Source organism: Orbilia oligospora (genome assembly GCF_000225545.1).
Source record: "Orbilia oligospora ATCC 24927 unplaced genomic scaffold scaffold00043, whole genome shotgun sequence".
NCBI lineage: Eukaryota > Fungi > Ascomycota > Orbiliomycetes > Orbiliales > Orbiliaceae > Orbilia > Orbilia oligospora.
Window position 1 is genome coordinate 2,616,856 of NW_011645600.1, and position 15,234 is coordinate 2,632,089.

Consider the following 15,234-nt stretch of genomic DNA (forward strand, 5'->3'; position numbering starts at 1 on the left):
ACAGCAAAAATCCAAAATTGCTTTTCAAGAAGAAGTAAATCAATTCCTAAATGGAAACTAATCTGGAAGGCTTCTCTTTTATATACCCCGCAGTTATGAAAGCTAGCCGGACTGCACAGAGGATTATTATCTAGATTCTATCCGTTCTATCCTCTGCAGATCTGGTGGCCTGAGTCGAGATCTTGCCATGCAAAAGGCCGGATATCTCGGTATCCTTGGACCACCACTAGAAGCTCACAATATCACCAGCCCAGATAACCCTCCAACCATCCACAAACGACTTTTATACAACCTTACCAACGCCAATGCTACTAAAATACTAAAAAAGTTCAATAGCCAGCATATAGAGCTCAAGCACCACAAAAGTTGCGTTGTAGTTAGGTCCGTTGTTTTCTGCCCCGGCTAACCGACACCGAATTCGGCAAGCAACCACCCAATGAAGGCATGTTACTCGATTCGGCAGACCACCTGTCACCCAATTTTCGGCTTCGTTTTACGTTTGGTGCTTGCTGTTGTTTCGTTTTGGTTTGTGCTTTCCTTTTTCTTTGGCTTGGGATATATAATGTTTTGCTTGGTGAGAGGGACCCCTAGGGAATGCAGGTTTTTAATGTTTTCCTGGGAATCTTTTTCTTGGGCGTCCCGTCGTGAGGCGCGGATAAGATGTGCCGATTATGCGGATACGCCGAATACAGACATTTAACTACTCGAGCAACTGTTACTGAGGGAATTTTCGGGGAGATATTGGTTTATACAGTTGTTTCGTGAAACTAAAGTCGGTGAATCGGTTATGTGTAAACGATCGGCAGGGCTAAAGGGGAGATTTTGAATGCCAATGGATCTGGTTATGATGTCATGCATGGTTATAGTTCGGGTTATATTAGTTATTGTCGGAAAGGCGAGGCTCGAGGCCACATGGCTGTAAAGTTTATTGATCTTCCTCGATCTGGAATTGGGATGACAGTACGTTCATCTCATTGATGTATTTTATTCGAACTGCGTGATAGGGCTACTGTGGATAACATTGTGTAGATTTTAGATAACAGAATACCTGCTACTTGCCTACTTAGTTAGGGCACCTATCGGAATCAAATTGATATCAAGATGCATGTGAGTGTAGAAGTGGTAGAAACGTGTTGGTTTTGTTGGAAGTTTTGGTGGGAATACAAAGGGCGTATTGATCGCCTTGTCATACTCAGACGGTCTATTCGCTGCTCAGATTCTCGAGTAGAGCTCTCTATTGTCGAAAACCTTTTTAACAAAAGTCTCGACCAGCAACTTTGGCTCGTTAACTTCATTATGAAACGAGGGAAATCCCCAATTTGGAAATGTGTCGTAAATCAAATGGTAAGCAGTGTGTATTCACGAAAACTCGACACATAGTCAATTGATCAATAGCTTTTGCAATTATATTACCTGATATAGCCCAAATTCCATTCTGAGTAATGCATTGATCCTTTATCTACGTAAAATAAACAAATAATTCTCGAAAATATCAATATTAAATATAATATTATATACACTGCTCTGGAAAGAGCGCTCAAAGTAGCCAAAATTTTCTTGTTTATTTTGGATTTTGACTTTCGGATTTATGCTCAAAGAGGGACATCAGTTCCGAGTGCGACGCATCGCATTGCATGGATCCTCGACAAGGTTATACGGTAGATATGTACTTTGTAGTCTCGTATTTAAGATAAATTAATTTACTCAGATCCTACCGTAGTTAGCCTTTTCCTACGAAACTTCGAACCCGCCTCTTCTTTTTTGTTTACGTGCAACAGGGCTAAAATGTTCTCGATTTTGGACCCGCGACGCATGAAGTTTATACCTTTGTTTCCCCTCTAAGCGAGGTTGTCTTGTACCCAGACCGGGAAGCATGCGAGGAAAGAATAAAGGGAAGAAAAATAAATAAACCGATAATGCATACCGCGATGCAAGTGTTCAATGTTTGGGAATATGCAGTGTTACGATGCAAGGAAATGCCGTGTTTTTCTTTCTTTGCAGGCGATTTCCCGCTCTTGCTTTCTCACTCGTTTATTCGTTTTCCCCGCTTCCAAGATCCGTGGTTTGGACGGGACACAAGAGCTATGGCCAAGCTGTCACCAAGCTGCCACAACGCGCTGCTTCTTTTTTAAATTTCGAATGAAGAGTGGGAGGTGGGAGGAGGGGTAAAATGTTTCATCCTTTCTGTCAAAAAAGGGTATTATAAAATAAAATTTAAAATATGATTTTTAAGTGGAAGTCTTGATCAAAAATGGTTGAAAAAAAGTGGTCATACAAGAACAAAACCGTTGGGGAAAGGGAAGGGGAAAAAAGGATCAGATGAGCAGTTCGTAGACGGTTCATTCCCTCGGGTGACCTTGTACTTGCCCTTGTTTCGACTGTCGACGAACACCAAGTATGTTCTAGAGAAGTTACTAAATCAGTAGAAGACGGTACATGTATACGTCCATACCAGCTGAAGAATATCTGCAGGAAGCCGGGGGTAGGGGTGTGAATGGGCGTATCAAAACATGGTCGGCGGATTCCCAAGATTGGATGTTTACATTCCCCTCCCTCATTTACCCCTCCACTGCAGCGACGGATGTTCGAGATAGGAGAAGCGAGAAGATAGTCATGTACTTTTATGTATGTATGTCTTCGGCAGCTGTCGCCGTCGCAGAAAAGAGAGAAAGACGGGACGAACGAAAAAAATATTAATAGCCCGCCCCCTTGATGGGATAGGTATCGGTTATTGTTTTTGTTCGTCATGGTGCAGTGTGCAGCACATGATGGATGCATCGATGGGTCCGGAGACAATCTACGGGCTGGGATGCGCTGGCAGATGCATATCGAGCAGTAGTAGCAGTTACCAGTGAGAACACGAGAATGAGGGCGCCCAAAGCGGTAACCGATACATTAATGTCCAGGCTAAAGCGCGTTTCCGGCGATGTGATTGGATTCTTGAAATGGCGTGTAAAGTGGGTAATTCGAACACGCTAATGCAGCTGAGAGTTCCAATCTGATTTCCCGAATAGGAAAATATCGAGGTGGAACAACAAAACAGTGCGCCAGATGTAAACAAAAGCTGTCTCTTCGGTACAGACTTACATGACATGAACGAAGTACCAGCCGTGGGAAACTAAAGCTGTTCGGGGCTAGTTGGGCAAGTCAGCAAGCGAATATTAATATTTCTCCATCTCGCCAATTTTATTCTGCGACAGTTCCATCAATCAATCAGTCAATCGGTCATCATCGCCAGTTACTGTACCTCCTTACTTTGGGTTGGTTGTATATTGATAGAAGAGTGTCAGAGAGAGATAGAAAGAGGGAGATACCTGACTTGGTTAACAACACCATCGCCATCACTATCACCATCACTACCGTCGTCATTATCCCATCGCCATCTCCCAGCCACCTCCACTACCACCACAACCAACACTGCAACCGACGTCTTCCCCCCCATCTCATCGCAATTGCCTCCCAACCTGATTCTCCCAATCGACGTCGCGATATCTCAATCTCCCCACCACCACCGCAGATACACGGTTACCAACTCAACCCAACTCGGACCCCAACTCGAACCCGGACTCGCCTCACTTTCTGAAAGCATCTGCTTTCCCCATGCGACATCCTTTCTACCTGCTAAATAAGCCAATGAGAAGCACCCACCTCACCTGAGACGCCACTGCCACACTTACCACCTCATCACCTTCAATCCCTCTACCTTTATCACCTTTACCACCACCACAATTACCATTACCATTACCATTACCATTACCATCTTTGATATAAGAACTTCCGTTCTTTTTCCCTCGTGACTTCCGAAAGAACCTTCTACCAACAATGGTATGCATCCAATCATATATTTGTTGCCGATAGATTACCACCTCCCGATATCTAACATATATATAATAACGTAATAGGCAAAGCAATTCCGCCGTCTGGCGGCTGAACACGCTGCAATCGAGGAATCACCACCTCCGGACTACATCTTACCCGAAGGTGCTCACGATGACCTCGTCCTTCTTCACGCTATCCTTGTAGGACCCGTAGGGACTCCATACGACACCGGGGCCTTCCGTATCACTATCAAATGCACAGACACATACCCGAACACACCCCCGACAGCTAACTTCAAGACCAAGATATGGCATCCAAACGTCGACGAGAAGACCGGCGAAGTCTGTGTCGACACCCTCAAGACCAGCTGGACACCCACAACGACTCTCAGAGATGTTCTCGAAGTCATCCGAAGTCTTCTCATCCACCCGAATCCCTCGAGTGCATTGAACTCGGAAGCCGGTCTTCTAGCCGAAGAAGATTTCAAGGCATTCGCGCGACAAGCCAAGCTCATGACCAAGATTTATGCATCCATTCCCGCTGATCTTAAGACCAAAGTTAAGACCATGCGTCAGAAAGCAGACGAGGAAGGCAAAGCTTCGGGATCAGCACCCACCACACCAGTTTCAAAACATAAGAAGAATGTTTCTGCATCATCGTCCCGGAAGCCAGCTTCTGCTGCTAAGCCCACCAAAAGCTCTTCGGAGGAACAGCAACCAGCCGTCGCCCCTGCTTCCAAGGAGGGTACACCTCATGCAAATAATGTATTGCATACACCTACGAAAGAGCATAGCAATCCTCAAGCTACACCTTATACACCTACTCCAACTGCTACCAAGCCTGCAAAAGAGGCAACCGATTCTGCTCGCACCACGACAACTGGCAAAGAGAACGCAGCTGTTGATCCTGTTTCTTCGCCAGTTCGATCGAATGCACGCCGTTCTCGTTCGTCTAGCCCACTCGGGAAACGCACGTTCGATGAAGCCAATGAAGAAGGAAGCTTGGAAACCGATATTCGAGGAGAGGTTGACCGCACTATGTCACCACCTCCTGCAAAGCGTCGTAGTATGGAAGTCAATCGGCCAGAGACCCTCAAGAATTCGGTAGAAAAGCCACAACAACAACAGAAGCAGCAGCCGGAGCAGCCGCAGCAGAAGGTTCCTAAAGGCGTTGTTTATTCAAAGGGTATGATGGCAAAGGGAAAGGCGCCAAAGGGTCTTAAAAGGTTATAAAAGCCCTTTACGGCGTTATGTTTCGATTCATATTCTATCCCTTTCTTCCATTCTCGTACAAATTATCAGCGTTGTCTTGGAGTGGACTCTCCAACTTACACCGAAAAAGGAGTCTTTCTCATTGGGTACTCTTCCTTATTAACTTTCCATTCTTCTATTGTTTTATCACCTCCTTTTCCATTTTCTTTTTGTGTCCACGGTCTCCGGCGAATTGGTTCGGCTTATTCTTTTTTATTCCTTTTCACCTCTGCGATACCCTCTATTGGCGGTCATTTTGCCTTTATTGCATTGGTTTTTTTCCTTTTCTTTTTTTTCCCTCGAAGAACCTAAAAGGCCTAAGGGTTTGGCTCCACGCCAGTCTCGTACTCATAATACTTGTTTCCCCTTTCATCCTGTCTTCAATTGGGAACTAAACAGAGGTTTAAAAAATACCGAATAGGTACCTCTTCCGTTCACCAAGAAAAACTGTTTCTCAGAACCTGTGCTTGCTCTTGAGAATGGCTCAGAGTGCTATGGTTTTTTGAATGGTCTTTTTGTTTTCGGTTTCTACTTACGCTTCCGTTCACATCTGAACACGAGGCGGTACCCACGGATTGATCATCCACACATACATTTCCTTTGTCACTTTTGCATAAACCTCTGCATATACTTTGCAAGGATGGTGGCGTTTTTCGGATTCGTTTCTATTTTATGGCCCATTGCTTTCTTACAATTCTCGACTATCGTTAACGATTACTAATACGTGCGATCTGACTTATGATCATTCTTCCATGTCATGGTTGTTCTCTATTTTCCCTCCAATTTTTTCACGGCATATGGACAGCGAGCGATGGGGACTCATTTGGGAAATCTTTCCATTTCGCATTTGAAAAGTCCTCTGGAATTTTTTTTTTTTTTTTGGTGTTTTGTTTCTTTTTCTTGAAAGCTGCCGGTTGCCTCTATTTATCTTGGGGACGGTGGCTTACAGAACTTATAAATATTTTACGGGAACAAAAAGACTTGTATAATAACGAGATATACCTATCTGGAATAATTTTGGTTTAATGATATCGATAAATAAATAACAAAGAAATACTCTAAATTTTCTTGGGGCGGATTAGCTGGCCATAGAAGAAGAAGTACTTAAGTTAACTAGTTGTGATCGATGTTATATAGTGTGATCGATAGTCCATAACATGCCGTTTATAGGAAACGTCGAGGGACAGTTTTTCAAATCACATCATACATGGATTTATCAGAGTGCTCGTTATCGTTTAGTTGGAGGTTCGTCTTCAAGTCTTCGTGTTCTGCCAATATATAAGTATATATATATTTGTTTATTTTTATACGCGATAGATATTCCCCAGATCAGCTTCCACGCAAGCTCTGACGCACGTTTTGTGTACGTTTGGGGGTGCTCTTCTACAACTTTGACAATAATTACCTAATACGTAACACTCTTGGAAGGAATATAGAAGTGGGGCAGCGCTGCAGTCCCGAGTCTAAGCTAGGACTGCAAGAGGATGGTTTTGATATGTAGGGATTTTTCGTCGCACAGAATAAGTATGCTAACCGTGTGTTCTAGTTCGCATCGCCACATTATATGAGAGATATTTATAAAAAAAGACCAATTTAGAACGCATATTCGGACCAATTTAGAACGCATATTCGGACCAATAAAATCCGTTCGCCTTCCATTACCCCATGTAAGTATATAGCTAGAAGTTCGTAGTAAAAGTTGGTTGAAGCGTATGACAGCATACACGCTAGATTTATAGTATCTTTTATGCTGTGCATTCGTATTCGGTCTATAGATCATCCCGTTCTAGTTTGAGACAACATGGTAGTTGTGATGTTCGATGTCTTTATATCTACATACGCAAAAGAACATTAGATTGTTCCAACTGCGGTACGTGCCGCAACCGTTTCCGACAACATACAACAATTCCAACTTCTCGCATCGACGGTATATTAGTGGCATAAACCTGACTAGTGTGGTCAGGTCAATTCTGACTTGAGGTTGACTCGAGTATGCTAACTATAGTGACCCTTACCAACATTTTACAACATATGACTTCCTTCTTAGTACATACACTTATGTATACATGACGTCAACTTGGTGCCTAGGGTCAGTTGGTTGGTAGCTAGGCTTAGGGGCATCATTTCGTTACGATACTGCGAATAAACTGCTAGACTTTGTCTCTACAAAATCATCCTAGTTACTAGCTACTAGTATACTTGGTAAGTGGGTAGTCTCAAAGCCAGACGCACCGAGTTTATCGAGAAAAACTCAACAACTAGTTAGCGCAAAATTCCCATCGGAATTTCACTCGAATTAGGGAAGTTGGGGGGCTGTGTAGTTACCTCGCGCTCGAGAGATTGAGATAGTCTACTGGGATTTGATTCAGATACCATTTTCGAGACTCGTGCGCAGTGCGCGGTTATGTTGGTGTTAGACGTTCTCCACTTGGAAAGTCTGGAAGCGAGACCAGCCTAGGTCTGGCATGAGCACCATAGCCTTGGCTATATTATCAGGGCCCAGTTACTCGCTACTGGTCCAAACTGATGTTCCTTTCAAGGCTTACAACTCTCAAGATACCTAAAGATAATATATAGTATGTTTCCAAATCTCTGTATGATATTGCAGCAGTAGATAAACTACTATAAATTCTCTGCTTATGAATGATATTTACTGAAACACTAGAAGATAAGCTAGACAAGGTGGCGAGCATAATTTTGAGAGATCGGTATGGGATATCGATAGCTCGATAGTCTGGATCGGGACCTTCTACCAAAGTAGCTTTCGTATTGGATCGATCGAGGTATTGGTGTTTATCTGGTCATGTGACTATTTTTGAGCTGAAAATGCGGAAGTAAACCCCCGAGATAAGGGGTTTTGACTATTCTCTTTGACTTAAACCTCCGAGATAAGGTTTTGAAGATAACTGCGAGATGACTGACTGCATCGCCGAGCTCGACTGGTGTTGTGATGCTGTGAATGAATCGGTGGATGAGAGATGAAGGTGATATTGGTTTGTGTTGCTCGGCCGAAATGCAACAAGCTGATGTTACACATATACACCAGAGGCTTGCCGATTTTGACTTTAAACTAGAGAGAAAGAATGGACAAATTCTGAACGGGACAGGTGAATTTCTCTGGTGAGACTAAGAAACCCGGGAGTTGAAATACTTGATAAAGTTATAACACTCTTAATACTCTTGATTCTTACGGATCCAGGACAATGGCCCGAGTATCCTATGCATGTTACACAAACGTAACTTCATCAAGATCAAGCATAGGTATATCTATTTTAGATATAGACTTCAGATATGGGACGACATATATCAGTTCTATCTAAAGGCTCCAAGGCGCGGCCGGGGGGTGGCCCGGCATGAAAGAATGAAAGAAAGAAAGCTTGTCGCCATCCCGGTTACAAGATTTGAATTTGTTGTTTTTGTTGTATTTTTAACACATATTTTCGCCTTCAAAACATTCGAGACTGTGGTTTTACCTCTATTCCGGTTTCAGCTTATTTTTACACACGATAATTAGGATTAAGGGGCTTGAAACCTCTAATTTGATATCAGATCTCACAGCATTTCGGTTTGTGGCTATTATGATTGCGCGCTCTTTCATTGGTCGGGCTAGTCAGGGCCATGTCGGGCAAAACCAGCTTATGCATGCGTTGAGGTGGATTGTCCGGACGCGAATTTAAGCCTCCATCCATCTTTGGCCATCGTGTCAAGTCTGGTGCTGTTGACCTGCTGCGCCGGTGATGGCCTGACAAATCTCTCTCAAAGCTGACGTTCTGTTCCTATTCCTCTATTTTACGTTTTCTATTAATTGTCCTTTCAATATCGCATCGACGGGTTTCCTTGCGGGTCTTCTCCGAGTTTTCTTTCTTCTAGCCAGTCTATCCCTGGCTGCTTGAATCGAATTCCTTATCAGATCTCTTTCTCCTTATAAAATATATACTGAACTACGTCACGCCTGTCAACTCCCCTTATTCAATGCAGCCGCTGTTGAGCAGCGTATAAAATATACCAACAATGACAACATACCAACCACCAACTCCCCAGCTGAGGAAGAAGATTCTCACGACTCTCTTCATCTCCTTGCTGCTTGACCTCGTAAGTTTCGGCTATTCTCGGCCTGCGAATGTTCTTAACTCACGACTATATCCTCCAGCTATCATTCACTCTTATCTTGCCACTATTCCCACAACTTCTCGCGCATTATCAAGCGCTTGAATCCACATACACGAACCCAACTCTCTTACGAACTACTTTTGCGTACCTCAATTCATTCAAGGCCGCCTTCTCCCGTCCAATTTCGTCACGATTCGATGTCGTCCTTCTCGGCGGGGCCATGGGCTCCCTATTTTCGTTCTTGCAAGCTTTCTCGGCCCCCATAATTGGTTCTATCTCCGATAAGTCCGGTCGCCGGGCCGCTTTATTATACTCTATGATAGGAAACATTTTGTCCGTTTTGATCTGGGTTTTCGCAGTTGATTTCCCCACATTTGTAGCAAGCAGAATTGTAGGAGGACTGTCCGAGGGGAATGTCCAGTTGGCTATTGCGATTGCTACGGATGTGAGCAGCGAGGACAACCGTGGTGCCACACTAGCGCTTGTTGGTGTAGCATTTAGCATTGCATTTACGTTGGGACCGATGATGGGAGCTTTTTTGGCAAGCAAAACCTTGATGCTTGGAAATCCGTTCTCCACCGCTGCCGCATTTTCGCTGGTATTGATCGTTACGGAGACGGTTTATTTATATTTCAAGCTTCCCGAGACAAAACCACCATCTACGCCTTCGAAGAAATCCAACACGACATCCGAAGACTCTAAAAAGAAGGATGGGCCGAGATCTCTAACCCTCCTAAACTTAACACACTTTCTCTTCCTCCTCGTCTTCTCGGGTATGGAGTTTAGCTTGACCTTCATGACATTCGAACTCTTTTCCTTTTCATCAGCAGATAATGGACGCCTCCTAGGATTCGTAGGTCTCACGGCATCGATTTTGCAAGGATCGTTCACAAGACGGGCACCGCCGCATGTAGTTGTTAAAACAGGGCTTTTGGCGTCGGCGATAAGCTTCTTACTGTTGGCGCGTATCCAAACGAAGGGGATGTTGTATGTTGCGGCGTTTTTCCTCTCAGTTACAAGTGCCACAGTTGTCACGGGACTTACAGCGTTGGCGAGTTTTCGAGTTGGCGAGGAGGACAGGGGAAGGAGGCTAGGTGGTTTCAGAGGGTCCGGCCAAATTGGAAGAGCTTGCGGCCCTGTACTCTTTTGTAGTTTGTATTGGTGGGCTGGTCGAGAAGTTGCTTATGGCGTCGGAGCGGCGAGTATGTTGGCTGTTATGGGAATTGCGTGGGGAGGTTTAGACCGAGGTGCTCAGGCTGTGAGCAACAAGAAACTCAATGAAGAGAAGAAAGATCTATGATCATATGAGGTATCTCACCGCGGGTGTGAGCAGTAGCAGGCTTTTAGTCTAATAATAAAGACGGTATTAATGCAAAAGCGATGTTGTTCGTCTCTATACAGTATTGCAGCATCCCCGTTAGGAATTCGATCTCGGGCGATATTTGAAATATCACTTTCCCGGCGCGGTGCAGTGGGCTAGCGCTATATATACCTAGGTAACTAGCTTGTTATCGTGGCCTCGAAGTGTTAGTAGTAATGAGGGACGGGATTGTCTCGTCGCCAGACTTCCCAACTATTATATGTATGGGTACTGGGGACTCCGTTCAACATACAACGACAACCCTTCTATTCCAAACCGTTTGGCTTCCAACCAAATAGAATTATTTAAAGAAACTAGGTATATGCGCGATTAATATCTTTGTTCCAAGTATCTCCAATTAATTCCATAACCAGTTGGTTAGACAGCGGGGTATTTTTGCAAGTAACCATATTCGAGTATGGACACAACATCAGTTTCAAAGTCTACGAAATTATGCCGCTTGTTTCTTGTCTCCGAGTATATGGTTCTTGTCTCTATAGATCTAACCCGAACGTCGAACGGAATGGAAAGCTATATATTAAGATCAGGCTACCCCGCGATTTCCTCCAGCTTCATGTACATATCAACCATCTAAACCCTAGGCTTATTTGAAATTCCAGATTTCCACCGGACAAGGCCCTATGGGTTGAAGTAAATCGATTCTCCTGTCTTTTGTATCCTAAATTCTTCGATCTATTCTCTTTCATACATATATAAACTTTAAGCTTAAGATTAAAAGTAGTAAATAAATACCCATATAGCGGCCCAGCGCCTCTCGAGAGGCTCGAGGTGAAACACGGTACTTTATCAACCCAGAATGAATGCATTAATTCCACCGGCCCCAAAGATATTCAAATTTTTGGCGCTTTTCCTTTGCCTTTTTAATGGAGCGTATTCCACGCCGCTTGGTAATGGCACACGTTCCGTTAACTCTGCCAATTTGATAAGATCAAACGATGATATCAATACCACAGTGTCGCATTCACCTTCTATGAATTCACCAAAACTTCCGCCTTCGCCTACGTTCAAACCTACCGGTACCGCAGCTGAAACACCGAATGCTCCTAGAATTATTAAGAAAGCAGAGTTCATATCACCTAGTTTATTTTATCAACAAGGGCAAATGTCCGTTGAGTGTCCTAACCAGAAGGATATCATGGCCATTATTAGAGACTATGTGGGGCGGACTAGGCGTTATCCGCTTCCTGATCTTGGAGGTACTGGCATAACCGCGGAAGAATGGAATCGCCAGCTTGATGTATGGGAAAAGGTCATAGAGGATAAACCCACCGCAGGGAAAGCAAAGCGATATGTCAAAAACCTGCAGAAACGTTGCTTCGCGTGCCGGTGTAACCCCGAGACGGCCCGGCTCGTGCATGAAACAAATGCCCTACTAATTAATAACCCTTGTTCGAACCGTATGATTGCACTCAAGTGCGAAGCTTATTTCCGTAAGTTCAATTTTAAGAAACCCTAGATGTTGTTAGTCTCGTTCCCAGACATCACAAATTTAAAGGGCAACGGGATGCTATCAAGGTTAAAGGACCCTTCCCGGAGAGCACCAGATGGGAGAAACAATAAAATATATATGCACAAAATCAAAGAGACGTATTTACTAACCTCGATGTGCATACCCCTGCATGTAGAGTGTGCGTGCACAGTACCATTGATTCAACCAACATTAAATGCGACCTACCGAAGTGTGCCCCTTCGTTACTTCCAAGACGCAATCAATCGAATACCGAGGTATATTCGGGAGAGGGCAGGCGACGACTGGATTTGGGAGGTCCCCTCTTCCATGGCAGAATACGAAGGACAGATACTAAGGTTCACTACGCCGCTGTGGGACCCTCCATCGTTGCCCTTAGAGAATTCAGAACCACTCGAGCCTTACTTTGACGTTGACCGTAGCCTTTGGGCCGATCATGATCCAAACGATCCTAACCCACCGCCTATTCGTCTGTATGGCCCCCAAGCGAATCCGGTTAACTTGGATTTCGACTTGGACGATTTCCTAGATTTTACCGGTATGGGGGACCAAGATATGTTTGATGTTCCGCCAGGGTTGGAATACGAATATGGGTATGGTCATGGCCCTCATGGGTATGGATACGGGTTCGGTGAGGGTAGTGGTGGTAGTGGTAGTGGTAGTGGTAGTGGTAGTGGCGGCGGCGGGTCCGGTAGTGCTAAACGAGACCTTGGTCGACGCAATAAAGCTTATATAGAGTCAACGAAGGAGATCTCGAGACGGAGAAGCCAAGGATGAAGAGAAACTAGATACTAGCCATGTTCTTGCCACCTAGTTTTCTAATTTTGGTTAAAATAATACGATTTGGGCCTCCACGTGAGGGTAAGCTAAGCAAACAAATCAGATACGTTGGAGTGTCAAGCATCTATATCTTTCCAACTATGTGTGCCTGAGTTTAGATTCGAGGGTTCAATTTTTGTGTTCCATGTTGGAATATACTAAACTGCGGCTGCAAAATACTGATATCTGCTATCTATAATATTATGTGGTATGGTTCGGTAATTCAATTTAATATTTTAACGTTAAGCTAGATAGCTCTATAGATCTACCAGCAGAGTATTGTCCCTTCAAGGCCAGCTCCTTCGTTGCTCTGTTGTATGTTTTCTCTGATATATACTTTGGACGTTGCCTGTTATATCAGTGTAGTTGCGGGTTTCCATGGTTAGATGAATCAATCGATATCTGCTGTATGCACTGTGTATAAACAGGCCATTGGCGACTACGTATACGTAGGGCACTATTTTACAAGTACCCTTAATATCTAACCAATAATTTCCAAGCTAGCTATTCAGTTAGGGATTAATATTTATTTGAAGAATTAAGTTAGTAGTCTTACCTAGTTTGTACATGCATACACAAGTACCTAAGTATATAGTAGCGATATAGAAATCGAAAAAACTTTAGTTAGTAAGTACAAAAATTAATAATCTGGGCGTACTTCGCATCGATCAGCTAAGCTGAAATCACTAGGTCAGGAAATAACTAGATATCGAGAAAGGTCATGATAGCAAGGAAATACATCGTATTTTGCGCCCTGTCATATCTGTAGTCTTTGTGCGCGCAAGCGCATGTGAAATCGATTAAAACGACGACTTCGGCGAGGCAAATGGTCGCGCGACCACTTTATACTTAGCTTTGATGCCTAAGCTATTATATCGGGACCCTAGTGCAGCTGCCTTCCTTGCAGCCTTTCCTAGAAGCCTAGGTTTGGTGGTGGGTCGCGCCATCGGCCCTGCACTGGATCGGACTGTATATACTCGCATGACTTTCGCTTTCGACCTCGCTTGTTTTTCCTATTGATTCGGCGATAGCCTTCGAACCCTTCAACATCTACCCTCCAAGTTACATACGCATACCGGTGTTCACACTTCCAAATCTTCTTTTGGAAAAGAGAGATTAAGCTAGACCATCGTTTCGATTACCTCAAGATTTCGAGTGCGGAAACGTACATAGATGTGCCGGTATCCCGGCACTCGGGTGACACGGAAAAGAGAGCAAGAATATACGGTGCGTTGGTGGATTCTTGCTCTCTTTTCCGTGTCACCCGAGTGCCCGGGTCCCCAGAGAAAGAGCAATCTCAGGAGACTCGAGGCAGCCTTCTTAAGAAGTTCTTTCCGAGTCGGTGTTTTGCCCCTTCGTTTAGGCGAGGTGTTGCCCTGGTATATTTAACATGTGGGATGTTTCGTTTTTCGATTTTGAGCTGATCAGGTTTTATTTGTTTCCTATGAGGGGTTTTCAAGAATAAGATGGATTACATGGTCAGACTTCGGGGTATCGCCTGATTCAGTAGGTCGATAAACTTGCCGCTAGGATTAGAGTTGAAGCCATGTTCAACATTTGTGGAAAAGCTACACTGCTTATACAATTATCTGGCGAGCATCTTGTCGGGCATATTTAATTCTTCTTGGAGTCGACGCCGAAATCTTCGAAGATAGCTGTCGCAGACGGGACCTTGCAGATACTAGTACACTAGAACTTCAGTTCGATGTCATAACTCGGCTTCGTTATACACAAGTCCCGCTTCAAACCGCTGAATAATTCCGCAGCGCTGGGCAGCTAGATCAAAAATATCTACCAGACGAATGGGAATGTTCGGTATGTGCATAGAGGGCTTCGGCTAACCTCAACAAGGTAATCGTGGGAGAAAACATGAAGCACGGCATTCAAATCCCGTGTTCTCCACCCTTCGGGAGTATATAGACCCTCCTATTCGACCATGAAAAAAACATTCGCGAGAACGATCTGTAGATATGATAAGTGCATGGAAGTTCCCGACTTTGCATACTCTGTATCAAGTTTGTGTGGGTTACTACGTCTTCTTTATGGCACGGACGCAGACGGTACAGATGCTCAGACGATAGTGCAGATATTGGAGCGGGAGGGCGTGGAGGTTGTGAACGCAATATACGGCCAAGATGCGCCACTTTGGCTGCCTGTGAACCATATGTCTCAGTCGAACCGTTTGGCCGATAATATCGATACGTGGGATGGATGTCTGGATGTGCATTTTGTGTGACGAACCTCCCTTTCGACGTCGAAACCTTTATTCTGTATGCATGTTTTTTATGATGTTTGGGAATTAATATTAGCCATGCATAGAACCTTCGACCGAATACATGTTACAACCCTCGAAATTGTCCATTCTCAGTCGGGAAACTCACAACTGA

General features: G+C 44.2%; 4 protein-coding genes across 4 annotated transcripts; all 4 read left to right on the forward strand.

The window, feature by feature from the left end:
- Positions 1–3,822: 3,822 nt before the first annotated feature.
- On the forward strand, positions 3,823–5,051 carry AOL_s00043g774 (uncharacterized protein; the record flags this gene model as incomplete). Its single annotated transcript, XM_011121260.1, has 2 exons — positions 3,823–3,825; positions 3,903–5,051. The coding sequence occupies 2 exons, from the start codon at positions 3,823–3,825 to the stop codon at positions 5,049–5,051; spliced, it is 1,152 nt and encodes a 383-aa protein (XP_011119562.1).
- A 4,029-nt stretch (positions 5,052–9,080) lies between these two features.
- Positions 9,081–10,479, forward strand: AOL_s00043g775 (uncharacterized protein; the record flags this gene model as incomplete). The annotated part of the gene is made up of 2 exons (XM_011121261.1): positions 9,081–9,161; positions 9,220–10,479. 2 exons carry the CDS (start codon positions 9,081–9,083, stop codon positions 10,477–10,479), a joined length of 1,341 nt encoding a protein of 446 aa, XP_011119563.1.
- Positions 10,480–11,356: 877 nt separating this feature from the next.
- Positions 11,357–12,016, forward strand: AOL_s00043g776 (uncharacterized protein; the record flags this gene model as incomplete). The annotated part of the gene is made up of 1 exon (XM_011121262.1): positions 11,357–12,016. The coding sequence occupies one exon, from the start codon at positions 11,357–11,359 to the stop codon at positions 12,014–12,016; it is 660 nt and encodes a 219-aa protein (XP_011119564.1).
- A 321-nt stretch (positions 12,017–12,337) lies between these two features.
- Positions 12,338–12,805, forward strand: AOL_s00043g777 (uncharacterized protein; the record flags this gene model as incomplete). The annotated part of the gene is made up of 1 exon (XM_011121263.1): positions 12,338–12,805. The coding sequence occupies one exon, from the start codon at positions 12,338–12,340 to the stop codon at positions 12,803–12,805; it is 468 nt and encodes a 155-aa protein (XP_011119565.1).
- Between the last annotated feature and the right edge of the window lie 2,429 nt (positions 12,806–15,234).